Raw genomic sequence first — 19,309 nt, forward strand, 5'->3', positions numbered from 1 at the left:
CCTTCTTCTTACAACACTCAGACGTCTGGGGACAGAGGAGACCAGTTTCTCAAGTTTAGAAATAGGAATGCTCTCCCATTCATGTCTAATACAGGCCTCTAACTGTTCAATCGTCTTGGGCCTTCTTTGTCGCACCTTCCTCTTTATGATGCGCCAAATGTTCAAGTTCAAGAAGTTTATTGTCATTTCAGCAGTATACAGTGTTTACAGTACACAGTGAAACGAAATAGCGTTCCTCCAGGACCAAGGTGCTACATAAAACAATACACAACATTAAAGTGCAACTAGTGCAAAACTGTCATCTATGTTCTATTATTATCAATAAAATATTGACATTTGTCGTCTCCACATCATTGCATTCAGTTTTTATTCACAATTTGTTTAGTGTCCCAACTTTTTTGGAATCCGGTTTGTATTTTTCGGGGGCAGCTGGGTAGCAAAGTATGGCTACTTAAAGAATCAAAGTGTGTTTAGAGAGGGGACACTATATTCTAGGTAGATGTACACACACTTTTGCTTGCTACTGTAGATGTTCATAAATATGCCACCCATTGCCTCTATGTACAATGGGCCCCAAACCGTATTTGGGAATAAACATAGGTAAAGGATGGACACACTAATGAAACCTGACATTTGGTTCAGTCTTTTGCCTGGTACTTAAATAGAAATCAATGATATCTTCCAATTAAAAAATATTCAGAATATTCAGGTAATAATAATAAAACTGAAACCTAGTTTGATCTGCTCTGGATGTGTGGATATTTGTTTTGAACATGGAGTCTCCCACTCTGTGGAGCATAAACCAGTTTATTTAATTAATTCACTTCATTTAAAAGCACTAAATTCTTCACCATCTTTCTTACATCTATCAATGACCTCCAATGTGTGTCTTATCTCAAGGTGACTTCATCAGCGTGTCCCTCTCAGCGGGTTCTGTGCAGCTCCGCTACAGTCTCGGAGACAGGACAATCGTCCTGGAGTCCCCAAAGAAAGTGGACTGGACAGGCCGGACATGGCACATGGTGAAGGCTGGACGAGAAGGAAACCAAGGCTACTTGCTCGTAGATGACCAAGAGGTGACGCGTAACGCTTCAGAGGGTATGACCACTCTGGACGTCGCCACAAAGGTTTTCATTGGTGGCGTGTCGAGCCTGAACTTGGTGTCATCTGACGCAGTGGAGAAGGAGCCAGTGGGTTTCACCGGTGGCATTCGTGAAGTCATCGTTAATGGTAAAGACCTGGAGCTCACAGAAGGTGGGGCTTTGGGTGGAGCGAACGTGGGCGACTGGGATGGGACGAGATGCGGGTACAAAGTGTGTCAAAACAGTGGCTACTGCCGTCCTGTTGCCCTGAGTTCGTTTATTTGCATTTGCCCTGCACTCTGGACGGGTGTCTACTGTGAAACATCTATTTACTGCGTCAGCAGTCGGTGTCATCACGGGTCTCTTTGCGTTCCTGAAATTGCTTCCGCTTCGTATTCCTGCTTATGCCCCTTTGGATGGAACGGAAACTACTGCGACCAGCAGGTGTCCATGAGGACCGTTCGGTTTGTGGGAAATTCCTATCTCAAATACAGAGATCCAAAATATAACTCAAGAAATCTGATGCTCACGCAAGTATCGTTTAATGTTTCCGCAATCTCAGGAAACGGCTTGATTCTGTGGATGGGGCGGGCAGAGAGTGAGGAAGATGATTATCTTGCTGTAGGGCTCCAGGACGGTCACCTGAAAGTTGCCGTCAACCTCGGTGAGAAAGTAGCCCTTCCTCTGATCTCCAGAAACACGACACTGTGCTGTGACCAGTGGAAATACGTAACCATCACTCACAATCGCACTCTCATCCAGGCCTATGTTGATGACGAGAGAGTCGTTTTTGAAGACATTGACCCTTTTGAGCGCTACGTGGCCATTAATTATGGAGGTGTTTATTATTTCGGAGGGTTTGAGTTGAACAGAGATGTAGCTTTGGTCTCGTCTGGGCTCTTCACAGTAGGGTTCGTGGGAAGCATCAAAGACGTTGTTTTATATCAGGATGCAAGAGCGTTGCAGTTTCTTCAGACTTACGAGGGTTTTAATGTTTATCAAGGAGAGGATTAGTAAATCTGTCATTTTATGAATTCATTTTACAGTTTATTCACATAAATCCTCTCAAAGGAACATTATGTAATATTTTAACCTTAAAATTACAGCTGCAAAATCATTGCGATGCTCCACTGACCGTTAATTGTCGTTGCTACTGTGGACTCAGCACTGCAGAAACTGCACTATGTAACATTTGGAGGAGGGTAGGAAACCAACTTCTCCCTCCACCTCCCCATTGATTTCAGTAGAGTAAAATAGAGTAGAGAATTACTCAGGAGCAAAAAAATAAATAAATAAAAAAAACTAAAATCTTACAGTGTTCCTTTAAGGTCATGAAAGTTCATTTAGCTTTTTGTCTTTTAAAGTCACTCATTGGTCATTGATAAATCCCTAAAGACGTCTCTGTTCATTAGAATTACATTTTAAAGCCACTGTCCACTCATATCTTAAAACAACAATCTCTCAAAAGACAAAAGCCTGCTTCGCTCACTCTGCGCCAGATTAGATTTTAGTGGGAGGTAATAAGTTTGGCTGAGGTGACATCAGATCAGCCACAGAACCAATCACAATTAACAATACCTTTACGTTACTTACGTTTGTAATGAAATATCCTACTCAGTAAGTCTTCTCAGTGATGAGCCTTTTGGAAGCACTCAAAGGCCTTTTTTTTGCATATATTTTTTCTTTCCATTTTATGATGATAAATTATCATTCATTCATTGTCTGTAACTCTTATCCAGTTCAGGGTCACGGTGGGTCCAGAGCCTACCTGGAATCATTGGGCGCAAAGCAGGAATACACCGTGGAGGGGGCGCCAGTCCTTCACAGGGCAACACATGCACACATTAACTCACACACTCTTTTGAGTCGCCAATCCACCTACCAACATGTTTTTGGACTGTGGGAGGAAACCAGAGCACCCGGAGGAAACCCCTGCGGACACGGTGAGAACACACCAAACTCCTCACAGTCACCCAGAGTGGGACTCGAACCCACAACCTCCAAGTCCCTGTGTGACTGCGACACTATCTGCTGCACCACCGTGCCGCCCTATTATCACCACATAAACATTTATTTTTTAATTATATACAGGAGGTCCTCCGGTTACGTCAGTCCCGAGTTACGATGTTTCTTGGTTACGACACATCTCCAATTTACTGTATAAAGCGTTGTTTCAACTTAAGTGGTTTTGCGTCATAAATTTTTTAACACGAACTTCGTGTTTGGTGTGCGCGGCAGAAGAAAACACGGTTACGCAGCTCGGGACCGAGGTGTTTTTTTGATAATTACTGTGTTAGGATAGGATAAGAGCTTACAGTATGTTATTTACATACAGTATGTACATATGTTCCGACTTACACCGAAAATCAATGTCGTAAGTCGAGAACCCCCTGTATTATCAGAACAAGGCCTAGTCATAAGACTAGTATGTGAGAGTTTGTACAGATTTTGTTTGTGAATTTTCCTGCCATCTCTATTTATTACTACTTTCCAAAATGGCCACCCACAAATATATTACAATGAGTTTGAACGCAGGGCATTACTTTGTGTCATGTCTTTTAATGGCTTTTAAAGGGCTTTAGAGCTAGATGTCTAAATAAATGAAAATAAAACAAACACATTGTCATCACCAGTAAATGAAGACACATGTAAAACCAAGCCCTTTTTTTACGGCTTCCATAGAACCTCTAGCATCCAGACTAGTTTAAAATCACTAGCAGACAAATGAGTTCTGTACCACTGGCTCCACACCAGCATTTTCACCCTGAGAAACAGCACACTGTGTCTCCACTGCATGCAGCCAGCAATGGTTTTGGCCAGCAACACCACCTCTTTGTGGCTATCATTTGGCAGCATAGAAGACAGATCTTCAGTACATTACAGGTACAGACTACAGATTTGTTGCTGGCCACCTCTCAAATCTCATCTGTTTGTCCCAGGCTAGCCTCTTGTGCTTTTTTTTTCCTCTCTCAACATCACTACTCAAATTGCATTGTTTACGTTGCTACAGTGATGAGAGTTATTGCAAGATTTGAGTATTAGGGCTTTTAAAATCTTTTAAAGTACATTAAGTGTCTGTAATCGCTTGTTCAGTTGAGTTGCGGTGGGTCCGGAGCACAAGATTGGAACATATAATGGATTGGATAACATTATTGTTTTGATTATTCTGAATATTCGTAAATTAACACAGAATCAAAAATGCCACTCTGATTCATCCATGAAATGTTGCTCAGTCCAGAGAACGAAGACCTAGCTCTAAGGGATTAATACCCCTCTACCCACAGTTGGACAATGATTCCCATTCTAATGGCAGTGCATAGATATGGAGCTTAAGCAATCTGTATATTGCAGCAATGAAAAGCACTCATTAGCTCTTCTACAAACCTATGGATGTATACTTTTTTTAAACACAAGAATCTCTAAGGATTCTCCAGCCATGTTTTATCTGTTTGGTAATTATGTCATAACACACTAAGAACTGTTGTTTGTTAGAAGCAAAAATGGACACTTCGTCAAACATTACTATTTACTGAACCCTGTTGTGCCACTATAACCGTAATGAATGACAAATGCCACTTTCTTTGTGGACATCTGACTGGGCCAAAACTCACCCCTGGACTTTAGGCAGTGATCATTTAGTAAATGTTTTGCAGGTGCTCTTGTGGATAAACTAACTGTTGTTTTCAGCAGAATCCAAAAATAGAATGTTCTTTCTTTCAAGGTGCTAACCTCATGTCAAGTTTATACATTCACTCGCTGTTCTTTATTCCCCACCTCCTCCAGAACAAACTGCTCACTGTCTTAAATGGACAATAGAACTTTGTCTTTGTGCCTAGTTGCATTAATGTAGTCATGGCATTTTTAATTACCAAAGGTTTTATTATCATTTTTGCTATCAACAATAAAAAGATTTTATGAACTGTACATAAACACAATGTGCAGAAGGCACACTTTTTCTCTAATATGACAAGCCAAAATGTACAAAGACAATGTCGTACAACACAAATAGAAAATATTTAAGAGGGTTATTTAAAAAGAAAACAAGAAAAAATAAAACCCTGATTAAAAAAAAGGCAGATGGAAAATAATGTTTCATGACATGTTTTACTCTTAGTATTACTTTCTTTTAAAACAGTAGTTCACCATTTTGATTTCTTCAGAAACGGCTGACTTCAGGTTGGAAATTAGTCTTCACAAAGTAATAAAGTAAAATTCAATTCTGATTTCAAAACAGGAACCAACTAAAACCTAAAATCATTCAATCTTATAAAAAGCTGCTGTTGAATAGTATAAATAACTGTAGTAAAAAACAGGGAACACGCTGGGTCAGTGGTGCTGAACGGATCGACTATAAACATCACGAGTGCCCTTCTCTTGAGTCTCTCGAGTCTCTCCTGTGTTTCTCATGATCAGAGTCTCGTCTGCGTTTGTCCCGGTCTCTATCCCTGTCCCTTTCTCTGTGATGATGGCTGCTGAGATGTTTCTCTTTCCTCTTCTCCCCATGCCGGTCATCTCTTGAATGCCTGCTCTTGTGCCTGTGCTTGCTTCTGCTCCGGCTTCGGCTTCTACTCCTACTCCTGCTTTTGCTCCTGCTTCTGCTCCTGCTCCGGCTTTGGCTTCGGCTCCTCGCCCTGTGCTTCTCACGCTCGTGGTGCCGACTCTTATGCCTGTGCCTTCCGTAGTGGTCTCTCTCGTCCTTCTCCACACGTCTGGACTGCCTGTCCCAGGGGTCGTCATAGTTGGACTCCGTACCCTTCTCGTCCCTTTTAGGAGGCAAGGAGGAATCGGGGAACCTCGAGGTTGCAAAAGACAATGGCGGCCCAGCGACTGCCTCCGGGACAGGTTGTGGAAAACAAGCCTGAGGAGGGACTGGCGGAGACCAAGGTGGAACGGCATGCATTTGATTAACGGGATTCGTCTGGGGGAACATTATTGGAGGGGGTGGACCAGGAGGGTAGCTGAAAGGCGCAGGAGGTTGCTGATGTAAAGGCAGAAATGGTGCCGGACTTGATGGGACCTGGGGTGGGTAGCTTGGTGCTGGATGGTAGATGTGCTCAGGTGGCCCACTGTGATAAGGAGGAAATGTACCTGGAGGAGGGCCGTGGATTGCAGCATTGAAAGAACTTGGACGTGGCCTTGTTTGCTTCAGAACTTCGTTTTTGCCCGAAGAGGAGATAGTGCTGATGGTCTGGATGTCTTCCACAACTTTGAATTCTGGCTGTGACGGTGGCGGCTTCATGACTGGTGAAGGCTCTGCTGGTGCAGACTGAGTGGCATTTGGTTGTGCAACATCTGAGTTCAAGGTTTGCTGCTTTGCCTCTTCCGGTTCTGATACACTGGTTACCTTCAGTTCAGCTGTATCTGGCTTCTCGGTCTGAACTGGGCTTAGCACAGTTTCATTACTGGGAGCAACTTCAGTGCTATCACCTGCAGACTGCTCTGAAACAGCTGAAGATGCAAGGGGCGGATCTGTTCCTTCACTTGATTTTTCATTAGTATCACCTTGTGTTTCAGCACTGTTAGGTTCAGTCTTGCGCTGTCCTGAAAGGCTAGAGAGAAACACCTCAGTTGAAACATCTCCTGGCTTATCCTTCAGAGATAATATCACTCCACTTGTACCCCTGCTTTCTTTTTCTTTCTCTTTCTCTTGTGAGCTCGTCTCGGCGTTTGAGGTGGATGGTTTTTCCTCTGTTTTGACAGGTTTGGGCTCCTTCTTCTTGATGATGAAACGATCAAGTCTCGGGGTGGTGGGGGTTTTGGGAGTGATGCTTCCTGAAGTGGCACCATCAGTGGCAGAGGTCTGATTGACGGTGCCACTGGTTTTGTTCTTTACCTCGTCATCTTCAGGAAGAGTCTTCTCAGATTTGGGCTGTGTCAGTACTCCAGGGAGGAATCGCAATGACACATTCTCATCATCATCTGTCTCCTCAGCAGTGGGTTTGACAAGGCTTTCAGTTTCCTTTTTAGGTATCCGACCCAAAGTGCTTGGGAAGTTCTTCTCTTCATCCTGGGCCAGGCCAGTTTTGGGGACAGGATCTACTTGAGGTTTGTTTTCCACTGAGAATTCTGGAGCTTCACTAACATCACTTGGTAGGATGACCCCGAAGTCCCTCTTTGGCCTTTGGCGAATGATAAGTCCAAGAAGAAGATTTGGACGATTTGTTTCCAACCCTGTTGTATCAGACAAAATCTTTAATGGCTGGCAATCAGCATGAGTGTAGTGATGTGACTTGAGTGCATATAAGCTAATGTGTAAACATATAGCTTATATTTTGGTGAAATATAGGCCCTTATAGGAATTACGTTTAATTCTAGTATACTGCAAGTCTGTTTTAACTATTCGTTTGGTATAAATCACAATTCAACATTAGGCTATGAGGCATCTACAAATCAGATGACAATGATCATACAATTGAAAACTTGACATAAAAAGGTAAACGGTAAAACAGAAGACAACTTACCAGGTCCATCAAATGGAACAATTTGGTGAGGGATTTTTTCAGAGGAGACGAGAGGAATGAGATACATGTCTTTAACTTGTTTGCGGTTGTTAGCGACAACACCGTATCTCCTGCGACTACTGAAATAAGCGTACAGCAAGGTGTATGATATTTCATCTTCTTCTGTATCAGGTGTTAAGCGAATGACACATATTTCCTGAAAAATTGACAAATATACAGTGTCATCAGTTATTTACTGACAAATGCAAGTTTCAACAATGTAGTCATTTCTTACCTTGGTACCCGAGGCACGAATTTTCTCAACATAATCCCAGACTATTTGGGGGGAGATTCGTCCACCCACCTGGATGTTGTCAGGCAGATCCTGGGACATAACCATAGGAAAGTGAGTGTCTTTGTCTAAATTCAGTCCTCAAAATGACACGGTGTATGTTCGTTAATACATACCTGAGATAGGTGGTCTAATGATCCTGAAACTGGGTATGCTTTCGTAAGGAACCGAGCTACCGCTGGCATGTCTACATATCCGTTCCATAAACTCTGCAGATTGGCAAGGAATGCAACTGTATCTTCTTTACTATTCGCACTTTCTGACCTGTAGGAAAACAGTGCCTTAATTACATTCTTGAAATTCTTGAAGAGGAAGCCTTGAATAACTTTTAAGGATTTTTACCCAGACAACCGTCCCTGAGCATTCTGTACCAATGGACATATCCTGTTCTGTTACGCACACAAACAGTGCTGCTAACAGAATGCTTGTTTAAAAGATAAAACTGAGAGACCCATGTTGTCTAGCACAGTGTGCAGAGATATGGGAAGGTAGGGGAGGGATCAAGGCCAGTTGTACACTCTAGGACCACAGGCCTCACATGACTGAGGCAACACAGAGGATTGAACTCTGAAACAGGGTCAACGTTTAGACTGATAAGAAGGTTAGTATGATTGGCTACAATGCTACCAATCTATAGTTGCTTATATCCACACTTCTAAATATGTTTATTAAATATCCATCCTCTGCCTTTTTACTTTTTCCTTCCTCTTAGACACCACCTCCAAGAAATCAGCTAAGTAACACATTCCTGGGTTTAACTGGGCTTGTTAGAGCAAAGAGCACACTAAAATCTGAAAGGCAAGGGTGCTCCAGGTTGAAAAGGTTCTGACTTGTGAATATCCAGTTCCTGATAAGTCATTGGTCTAATATGAGGTTGTGTAGTAGGATCAAAAGCCTGGACCTCCACTGGCCTATTGTGCAAATCTGTTTTCCATGTAAAATTATGTTCATAAACTGCAGTTATTTTATTAAAACATTCTTACCTTGACTCATAAGCTGGAAAGATACTAGAGTTGAGGAGACCCTCTTCCAGGGCTCTCAGGGACAAGTCGTCCGCCAGTGCTGATGGTGCTGGTGGAGATATCGGTGTGGCCTGTTGGTTGTCACTTTCTGTGGCTGTAGACTGCCTTCGAATCACTGTTGTAGCCACTTTCACAACCTTAGTGGTGGCCTCCTCCACAGGTGGAGCCATTCGACCTTATAGAAAATGGTGTTATTCAAAACGAGCCTATTGTACTGTTTACAATAACTGCGATGTGTACTTGTGTTACCTGTGCAGATCTTGCAGTTGAGGTCAAAGAGATGAGACTTGTGCAAGCTTGTTGTATCTTTACTTTTCTTGGGGCTCTCTGGCTTTGAATCTGGAGGTTTTTCCTCACATACTACAACTGGTTTAGGAGCAGGCTCTGACTGTAGGGAGATCAGGAAAGTCTTTTACAGTGTCATGGTGAAAGAGCCTTATATCAGTTAAAGAAGTGAATGTCTTCCATCTTACCATGACCTCTACGGGCTCTATTGACTCAGGGGCTTTTGCAGGTTCCTGGTTCTCAATTTCAATCTCTCCTTTATGTGTGATTTTGGTTACTGGACGTCTCTCTACTTCTCGCTGTTCTTTTTCTATCATTTCAATCGTCTGGAAACAGAATTGGTTGTGAGCTCCATTTCAAACTTATCTTTAGAAATGTTACGTCTACAGTGGTTGCTTTAAAACATTTGTGGTTGTAACTTACATGTCGATTCTCTCTTCGTCTCCAAGCAGCCAGTTCTTTGGAAGCTAGTTCTTCTGCACTCATACGAACCAAATCTCTTGGAGACACCTCCCCCTTGATAACTCGCTTGAATAACACCTAAAAGAGATAGTGCACTCATGTTTATGCAGTTTAAATCACAACAGTAATATTGATCAGCAAAAATTGCAATTATTTCCCCAGCTCATTCAGCACTACCTGATATCATATTTAAAAGAAGAATCCATAAAGCCCAAGTACTTCAGTGTTGGCCAAATTCTGAGAACAAAGTAATGATATAAAAAGCCCTTACGTTATTCTTCGTGTCTTTGAGGTTGAACATCAAGCTTCGGTATTTGTTTTTGTACTTGCTATCAACACCCTGGAACAGAGCAAACAGCTCTTTTTCCGTCCTTTTTGCCAGTTCGACAGGCTTCTCTGTTGGAATCTTCAAGTCTGACTCTTTCAGCCTGGAAAAAAAAAAAAAAAAGAGAAAACCTCTATCAATGAAAGTAAATTATAACTATAATAGTAAATTTATTTTAATTAAACAGACAAGAATTTATTTGAACAATTTAATGATTACACATGTACTTATGTGGCAAGTGAAAGAATATATCTGTGATTAGAATATGACCAATATGCATATTCAGCATTCATCAACTAAGTAGTCAATAGCTTGTAAATTCTTTAAGCACTTCCATACCTTTTCAGAAGAATCTCCTCTAGTGAATCACGGACACTTCTTCTAATCTGCCCTGTGGATGGTTTCTTTAAGCTTGCAGGAGAGACTTTACCTTTCTTGATGTCATGCTTCATATTTGACCCTGAAAACAACAGAATTGCCCCAAGTTCAATGAGCTTCAGACGTGATAAAAGGCTTTCTCATCTAATGCAAGTTAAAGGAGTCTCTTACCACTTTTTGATGCAGATTCTGATGATGATCTTCTGTCTCCCGAATCCTGGATCAAATTCAGAGAACAATTACATTCGACAGCTGTCTCCCAAACATACATACACTTAGCCCAAAGGAGTAAATCATTCATTCATTCATTATCTGTAAGCACTTATCCAGTTCAGGGTCGCGGTGGGTCCAGAGCCTACCTGGAATCATTGGGCACAAGGCGGGAATACACTCTGGAGGGGGCGCCAGTCCTTCACAGGGCAACACACACATACTCACACATTCACTCACACACACACACCTACGGACACTTTTGAGTCGTCAATCGACCTACCAACGTGTGTTTTTGGACCGTGGGAGGAAACCAGAGCACCCGGAGGAAAGCCATGCGGACATGGGGAGAACACACCAACTCCTCACAGACAGTCACCCGGAGCGGGAATCCAACCCACAACCTCCAGGACTACCTGCTGCGCCACCGTGCCGCCCCAGGAGTAAATCATAGAAGCTTAAACTCTTTTACAAAGGTGCTTCTTGATCTGTGATGTGCATACAAATGAGGTAAAAACAAAAAAGGTAAATCAACTACGTACTACATGGTTTTGGTTATTCCCTGATCTTACTCTCTGCACAAGCCTTACTAAGCCTTCTATTAATTGAAACGGGACTATTGTTAGCAAGTAAGACCTCATGCAGTGATACAAAGCCCCAGGCTATGTAACCAGAATAAAAAATTAACTCACCCTGGTGCGTTCCTAATGTTGGACAAACTCGTTCTGTTAAATCTAACATGGATCAATTATGTGGTGTATTTCACTGCATTTATCTTATTATTTTGGTCCTGTTTTGTTTTCAGTTTTAGTAATAACCATGTTCATTAATAATACATTGCTAATATTACACTATTCTTATCAAGTCTATTTGGATCAAACTGGCTGTCCTCATTACAAATATACAGATAAAATATTTGTCATTTTAGATCCTAATAGAAAGGTGGTTTTTTTTAAGTTACTTAAAAGGAAAATACAAAAACAATATTATTAAACATTTTGGTGCAGGAACAGGAAACATTTTTACTTTTCGAAAGGGACGGATTCCTCCTGTGGTGATGGATGGATCCTGTGCCTGCTTCTGTTTTGGTGTAGACTTGGTGTCCAATTGGTCTGTTGTCTGGGTGTCCCCTTTCCCTTCCTCATCGGCACAGCACTTAAGACACACATACTCTTGGTCGTCCTTCTCCATCTGCTGTACTTTAGCCAGGTCCAGTCCCACACAGTCACCATGGAACCAGTCATCACAGCGTCCACAGCCTACCATGAACCTGAAAACACATCCAGCTTGTTTCATTCATGGCTTTAATTTGGCCAGTAACTTAGTGTATAAGGTAGCGATTTTTAGAGCATATTGTATGATTGTTGTAAGTTATTTGAGGTTTGATACACTATGACCTCAATGTAGTGGACATATAGACTTATGGACTTAAATGTAACACACACAGCTACTATAATGTCCACAGAAAAAAGATTTAAGGACACCATTCCTAATGCCAAGGCTGTGTTTTCTAGAGAGAAGAAAAAAAACTTTAGAATAAGTTGGCTTTTGGGATCCAATAATTAAAGATTAGCACTTAACCTCATTAATGATCTCTTGGCCAGCAACCTGTTCATTAATACCTTTAATTTCACAAAACGTTTGGATGGGCATGTGTGTAAACCTTTGGCTGTAATGTGCAAGTAGACTAAGCAGTACAAACAAACACTGAATGGACTAATATCAACATACCTATTGCTATGAGGTTTCTTGCATAATCCACAAAGTTTGCTATCCCACGCCACCTCATTTTCAGAAGCAGCTTGAGGATCACCCTCTGCAGATCCTTTCTTGACCACAGGAGCATTATCAGGGATGAACAGTTGAGGTTCATCAACAGAAATACTCCTGCTGTTTCTGCTCCTCTGTCTTTGCAAGATCTTGTCCGGTTTCTTGACTTTCATCTTCTCCAGCTCCTCCTCTGCTGGGCTGTCCTTCACGGGCTGGCTTGATTTGACAGCCACTTGTGGCAGATTTTGGGGTTTCTTTACAGAATGAGGAGATTTATCTGTACCTGCCTTTGTGCTGGGACTGGAATCAGAGGATGGTTTTCTGTTTGTCTTCGGAGAAGCTGGAATGGTGGGATTGTTTTGCTTTTCAGGTTGACGGACTTTGTGCAGTTTTGAAGCTGGTTTTGGTGTTTGAGGAACGCCTGGCCGTTTTAAGCTTGTCCCATCTGGCTTGCTTTTTACATTTTGCACATTTTCTTCTGTACTTTTCTGCAACTTTTTATCTTGTTTAAGATGTTGTTTGGACCCCTTCTGCAAGATACCAGGTTTGGCAAGTTCTGGCTGCTTTTCTGCTTGCTTGTTTTTGGTTACAGACAGTGGTTGCTTGGGTTTCAGTAGCTTTTTGGCAGTAGGTTTCTCCACTGTGCCATTTTTGTTAGTGGGCTTTTCTGTTGTGCCATTCTTGTTAGTGGGTGTGTCGTCTGCACCATTTTTGTTAGTTGGTTTGTCCGTTGTGCCATTGTTGTTCTGCGTTTTGCAGACACTTGGCTTGTCAGCCTCATTTTCATCACTGACTTTGGTGTTCACGGTCACTTCTGTTGAGCTGGGTTTGAAAGGTAGAGCACCATTGGAGTCTTGAACATCATTTGGATTCACGTATGGCCCAAATTCCATAGGCACATCATTGTCCACGTTCTCACTGACATTAAGTTCTCCCACAACCTCAGGAGCAGAATGCACATCAAGTGCCTGGTTCTGCCCCAACTCAAACCCAATGCTATCAGCTGTCACTGAATCATCCTGGACACTCAAAGCCTCAAGAGCACCTGGGGCAAATGTTCCAGAGGTGTGAGATGGTCCAGGCAACAGTTCAATTTTGTAGCCCCCCACAGTGACCGTTAATCGCCTCAACACAACCACAGGATTCATGGATGGGTCAACCTCATGGACATTAAACCGACGGCTGAGCAAGGCTTCCCGTTTCTCTGCATTACTGTCATCTAGCGAGCTGCTGCTTGTGGCGGGCTCTTCGTTTGGATTTTCTCCTGCTCTCCGACCAAATCTTCTACACTGTGTTCCAGCCGAGACTCCTCTCCAAGGACCTACGCCCCTTGTCATTCCACCTCTGCCCCTGCCCCGGCCTCTGCCTCTGGTCCCTGAGAAAGTTAAGAAAAGAACTGTCACCACTGAAGATGTAATTGAGGTTTAAAGAGCTAGGGCTTTTTATTTTAAAGACATTGTCTACCCTTTGATGCTTGAAGTAAGTTATTCTTCACAGTGTACAGTGAGATGAGTATAAGATAATTAATCCATTGCTCCCAAATATTCAGGCATTAAAATGGTTTCTGACACTTATTAATATGCAAATACTGTCAATTTACATAGATAACAGTCTAACAGTGCTATACAAAATCAGAATACTGTTTAAAAAGAGAAAAAAAAATCACATTCAGATGAACAACTGAACTTGAGGCAAGAGTGAGCAAATACTAGTAAAGTGGTGGTGTACTACAAGCTCACATTCTGTGCTAGCTTCCAAGGCCTCACAGCTTCTGCACAAAACTAGAGAGGCATGAATCAGACATGACTGATCAATTTTTGCCATAAGGGATCATTTTATATATGTATTACTACGTTATCTTTTAAATAACAACCAAACATTGACTCACTGTCAGGATTTGGTTCATGCCTCAAATGTCAAAACACGTACGAAATATTAATTTCTAGGATTTTTTTTTTTCACCCTGTAGATTAAACACGTTTTTTTGGGGGGGGGCGGGGTTGTGTGGCTTGTGTGGTTGCTGCTCTTTTCCCATTTCTAACAATTATTTTTAAACAAAAACACCTACCCATATTCACAGTCAGTGACTTATCTTAGACTTCCAGAAGGCCTAGAGAGTAACGTCCCCCCCACCACCCTCACAGAATTGGTCCAAACCCTTTTAGATCAAAAGGTCTTTGGTTGAATCCAAAGTCAATGCTAATAGTTAAACATTTAAACTTCCTTTAAATCCTAAAAAAATGCAATTACAGACATCTATTTTTCATTTAACACGAACCAAAAGGGTTTCTCTGAATGTCTGGATGGCCCTGAGGATAAAACATTATGGCCTAATGTTAGGTACTGTAAGGTGTAATTTTGCTATTTTACTAACTGCTTAACTATATGCCCCTCTTTTTTAAATTATTAACAACATGTCAAACTCTCTCATTCTCATGTACCTGTTCTCATTCTCTCATTCTTATGTACCTGTTTGTTTCTTCTGCATCTGAGCGGCTGCTTTCCTCCTGCCTCGGGGAGACCTGAGCTGAGCTCTGTCCTCAGCAGTAGAAGTTTGGCTAACGTCTGGAGAGTTCATGTCATGGCCTGAAAGTGCAAGAGAACGGGCAAAGAGGTTAAAATGCTTGACTGTTATTTAAGTTTATTAAATAATGACTGAACTTTAATAATCAGTGGTTAATCAAAAATATTCAGCCAGTGCTCACTGATCCCAATTAGCTTCCTTTAAATATCACCACTTCTCACCCGTGGAGCTGGAAAGGTGGAAGTTGGCCTCATCGTTTTCTAAGAGATGAAACTGAGTGCTGGCAGACCCAAACATAGGATCTTTGTCACTGAGCATGTTCTTGAGTGAATCTTCTGGACCAGCTGCAAACTCATCACTTGCTTCGCATTCCAGGTTCTGTCCAAGCAATAAGGAATCTTCCAACTGGTCACTGGGAATCAAATGATTAAACGTGCCAACTATATCCATGAATGCTTCCGCTATTATGGTTATTCTGGAAACAGACACAGGGAAATAAAATCTCTTAAATAAAATAATGTTTATCACAGCTAAGTGATGTCTCAAAGAAACTTCTAACTCATGGGATTCATCACTTTTTGAGACTAGATGCGATGCATCCACATTCAAATTAATTTCCCAACTGTCAGTGAACGGAACTCCAGGAAGTCTTAAATATAACCTCAACTAGAGCTGAAAAAATAACCATATTTACAAAGCAATGGTAATTTAATTAGATGGGATGTGGTGACTTAATTTAGTTCAGTGACTGTAGATTCATATTCAGTGCTTTAGTAATTAACCCATTACAAAAACAGGACCTGACATCTTCAAAATATCTATTACACACCTCTAGCCACAGTTCTTACAGCATTGGACAGAAGCATCTGCATGAGCTTTAAAAATGAATTTGTCAACTATGGAAATAATTCTCCAAAACAAAGACTGTGTACACCTTAAATCAGATTTATTCTTAGATTTAACGTTCCAGGTTTACGGCCCATAATCCCACTTTGTTGTTCTTATCTGGTGTCCACTGATGATAATGGTATGGTTTAATTTATCAGAAACAACCATGGCAGTTCATGAGCATCATAGCGATGTACATGCATTAACATTGGACAGAAACAACATACATCTCCCAAATGTCCACTTTACAGGAGAAGGGTAAAAACTTAACTTTAAATGGACGTCAATCTAAAAATAATAATAATAATAAAAATAAAAATCTAATTCCAATCATTCTGGAGCATTTCGATTGGTTCCTTCATCGTGCAATTTTCCTACAGTATGAGTTTAAATGATGTGGTTAAATAAAAACTGACAAAGACGGTGATACGCATTTTTCATTGGAAAGCAACGATATGCAAATTGTTTGTTCTCTGATTGGCTTCCATATCTCATAATTAGTCAGACTGCAATTCATACTTGAACACTTCTTATAACCTCAGCATGCATGAGCAGAGAAACTGCTCTAGGGTGACGTGTTTAGTATCGCTGGTTTATATAAATTCACAAAAATTAATTATTTACACTACGCTATTCCTGCAACTTACATTCAAGATCTGGATTCTGCTGTGGTGAGTGGACAGTACACTAACACATTAATAATGTTTACATTATGCACTGAAGTATCATTCTCTGCAGAGCACGTTAACATGGAGGTGGTGTGTTAGTGTGTCTCATGCTGGTATATACCTGGATCAGACCCAGCAGTGCTGCTTCGGCTTTTCAACCCCTTAGTCTGATCCACTCTTACCAGCACAACATACACCAACAGGTCAGTGATCCACCACCCAATCCTGATCACTGATCAAGGTGAACATACTTCTAACATGTAAAACTGGTGGTAAATCAACGTTATACTAAATATTTCAGCATTCTTCCAGACTTGCTCAGGAGAAAATACAAGTTCATTCACACTGGAAGACGTCATAAAGTGCAACAACTTCGGCCAACTGAAACTATGCTGTGTTTATTTTACAGATAAACTTGCCTAGCGTGTTAACGTGTAATATTATACCGCAATTTCTGCTCTACGCTACACTTAAGCAGGTTGAGTATTTCTGTGTTGTGGCTGGGTGCCCTTGGCAGAATCACAACAAACCGAGGCTGTAGCTCAAACCCTAGAGTCTCGCACTTCGTAGTGTACCAAAACTCTACCTTCAGCAAAACATTCACTGGTGTAGTGTGTACAGTGCAATAAGATGTGGTTTGAGACATAGCTTTTAGTACCAAACCAGCACGGGAGATAGGCCTGGTAAAATCAACCATAACCAGCCCGAAACACCCACGTTTATCAAATTGTACCAGAACTAAGTTTAATAGCCCAGCATTAGTTCGTTATCGCTAGCTAACATTTATAAACGTAGTTAGATACTAATAGTCAAGTATTTTAAATTCGCTGAATTACTCTAACATACCCAGCAATAGTTGACAATCCAGCCTCGAAGCTGAAGTTGGCTGCACGTCCAAGTGTTCCGTTCCACCTTAAATGGTGCAGCACTTAACGTGCGGTCAGGCGGTCATTTAAGGTGGAATGACGATTAAGAATAAGAGACAAGCACATTTCTGCAAGTATCTTCATTCAGTGCTTGTACCTGATTAAAAACGTAAGGCTTCTGTGTCGTATTAGTCGCTGAAAACCAACTTTAGAAACACCTAAAGGGGTTTGGTTTGATAATATGAAATAACGTTGGTGTTCTGTCCTATGGCGGAGGCCTCGGTCTGGAGCTGGTAAAGCCCTCGTTTCCACGCTACCATAAGTCACCTTTTAACTGAGTTGTCATTCACGAACTCACACAAGTTTAAGCAAGCATTACTATCTTCCCCACTGTAAACGTGCTTAATAAATGGACATAGGGTAGTAGCACACCGCTGGGGGGAAAACATAGTAAAGTCCGCTGTTAGCGGCTAGTCCAGCCTCACCAGGCCGTTTTTGTGCAGAGATGAAGAACTCCACGCCCACCCGCCACAGTAGGTGTCCACACACAAACACTCGCCCTTACCTCACTGTCCAAAAGCATCGTTTGAGAAGGTGTTATATTTCCGTCACACTGAAAATATGTCCATGGCCTTGCGTTGAGGATTAGACCCGCACTTCCCCTCACTCTCTCCAACTGCAAGTCATCTGAACCGCAGGCCTCTGGGCGCGAGGGGGCGCTTTAGAGCTCTAACGTTTTCCCTCAACTTTCCCAGAGCTCTGTTTACAACTGAACACCGCCACCTAAAGCACTTGTTCTCGACGAAACTACAGGCCCAGTCCCAAATCCCTACCTAAGCACTATAAAGTGCAGTGGATAGGCCACAATCTTAAGGCTGTTACATTCATATTGTGCACTGTAAGCTGAACAGAAGGTCGTTCAAATTGTGTTTGAAAAACAGTGTCTAAATTTAGGGTGTAGAAAGCCTTCTGTTATGACCTGAAGTGAGCAGGGCGCCATTTCAGACTCCGACACAGGAGTTTACTGCTGTATAAATAAGTTTGGGCTCTTCTGGTCAATGGCAGGTTTTTATTGATTTTTCTATGTACACATCCTCTAAAGATTAGGGGAAAATGTGCCTGTTGTAACGCAATATTACTGTTTATTTACTAAATACTACTGGAAATAATTTTTACCACATTTGCTTTTGTTTTGTTTATTGTTTTGTTTGTTTGTTTGTTTTTGCTTTTTGGCTCCAAAGTACAGAAAATAAACAATAATTGTGCATTAAAATTCACAGCAATGTATTATTTGTTGCTTTAATATTTTATTTGGTATAATGGTATTATATATGTAAATGTATTATAAGTGTCCTCTGTTATGGCGGTGCCGTGACCCTGAACTGGATAAGTCAAATCAAATCAAATCAAATTTATTTATATAGCGCTTTTCACAACTGATGTTGTCACAAAGCAGCTTCACAGAATTCCAGTAAGACAAGATTTGACATGAAATGTAAAGACAAATGTAAAACCCTCAAGTGAGCAAGCCAGGGGCGACAGTGGCAAGGAAAAACTCTCCCAGCTGAGGAAGAAACCTTGGGAGGAACCAAGGCTCACAAGGGGTGACCCATCCTCCTCTGGTCAATCTACTGGTGATGATAGTTAGTAGTCCATGAGAACTTCAGTGTAGGGACAGCTTCAAGGCACTTGGTGGTTGCTGGAGCGTGGGCAGCTGGTCTGAAGCTTGGAGGAGGATCTCGACAGTCATCCATCAGTGTCCAGACAGACAGGTGGGCAGTCGTTTACTCGGAAAGATGTAAAGGGATGGAATTAGTTTTGAACTGTTTTGTGTTTGTAAAGTAGAAAATATGAACATTTCCAGAGTGTGGCTAATGACTCCGGCAGATCTGACTATGACAGCATTAACTAAAAGGAGAGAACCAGGAGGACACACAGACACGGGAGCATCCTGAAACACTGGCATCCCTCCGCTCCACCGTCAACAAACCTGAGTGATCGCGAGAAGCGGCGGGACGACAGCACCAGCCTCTCAGT

General features: G+C 41.7%; 2 protein-coding genes across 4 annotated transcripts in view; one reads left to right on the forward strand and one right to left on the reverse strand.

The window, feature by feature from the left end:
• The window catches only part of eys (eyes shut homolog), a 313,091-nt gene extending 310,855 nt beyond the window's left edge, over positions 1–2,236 (forward strand). The window contains 1 exon segment of the mRNA XM_066660060.1: positions 901–2,236. Coding sequence (XP_066516157.1) covers positions 901–2,096 — 1,196 coding nt within the window. The 3' untranslated portion in view covers positions 2,097–2,236.
• A 2,726-nt stretch (positions 2,237–4,962) lies between these two features.
• Positions 4,963–18,011, reverse strand: phf3 (PHD finger protein 3). 3 transcript variants are annotated; one of them, XM_066659743.1, is made up of 16 exons: positions 17,838–18,011; positions 15,072–15,325; positions 14,796–14,912; positions 12,288–13,701; positions 11,583–11,826; positions 10,518–10,563; positions 10,308–10,428; positions 9,915–10,071; positions 9,605–9,721; positions 9,370–9,507; positions 9,146–9,284; positions 8,858–9,071; positions 7,991–8,138; positions 7,818–7,907; positions 7,544–7,739; positions 4,963–7,253 (listed from the first exon to the last, which is right to left on the reverse strand). In XM_066659743.1, the coding sequence occupies exons 2-16, from the start codon at positions 15,298–15,300 to the stop codon at positions 5,440–5,442; spliced, it is 5,184 nt and encodes a 1,727-aa protein (XP_066515840.1). In that variant the 5' UTR covers positions 15,301–15,325; positions 17,838–18,011; the 3' UTR covers positions 4,963–5,439. The 3 variants fall into 3 exon arrangements, with proteins under 3 accessions (XP_066515840.1, XP_066515841.1, XP_066515842.1); XM_066659744.1 differs by having other exon boundaries at positions 15,072–15,262; positions 17,838–18,010; XM_066659745.1 differs by lacking the exon at positions 15,072–15,325 and having other exon boundaries at positions 17,838–18,010.
• Positions 18,012–19,309: the final 1,298 nt, after the last annotated feature.

The sequence above is a fragment of the Hoplias malabaricus genome, chromosome 2, assembly GCF_029633855.1.
Source record: "Hoplias malabaricus isolate fHopMal1 chromosome 2, fHopMal1.hap1, whole genome shotgun sequence".
In the NCBI taxonomy this organism is placed as follows: domain Eukaryota; kingdom Metazoa; phylum Chordata; class Actinopteri; order Characiformes; family Erythrinidae; genus Hoplias; species Hoplias malabaricus.

What these genes read in the sequence shown, in the direction of transcription:
- phf3 (XM_066659743.1), bottom strand. Translation starts at nt 15,300, where the DNA reads ATGGATATAGTTGGCACGTTTAATCATTTGATTCCCAGTGACCAGTTG. An exon ending in AGAATCTGCATCAAAAAGTG is followed by an intron (nt 10,429 to 10,517) that starts GTAAGAGACTCC and finishes TGTTGTTTTCAG; the next exon opens with GGTCAAATATGAAGCATGAC. An exon ending in CATTAGACCACCTATCTCAG is followed by an intron (nt 7,908 to 7,990) that starts GTATGTATTAAC and finishes GTTATGTCCCAG; the next exon opens with GATCTGCCTGACAACATCCA.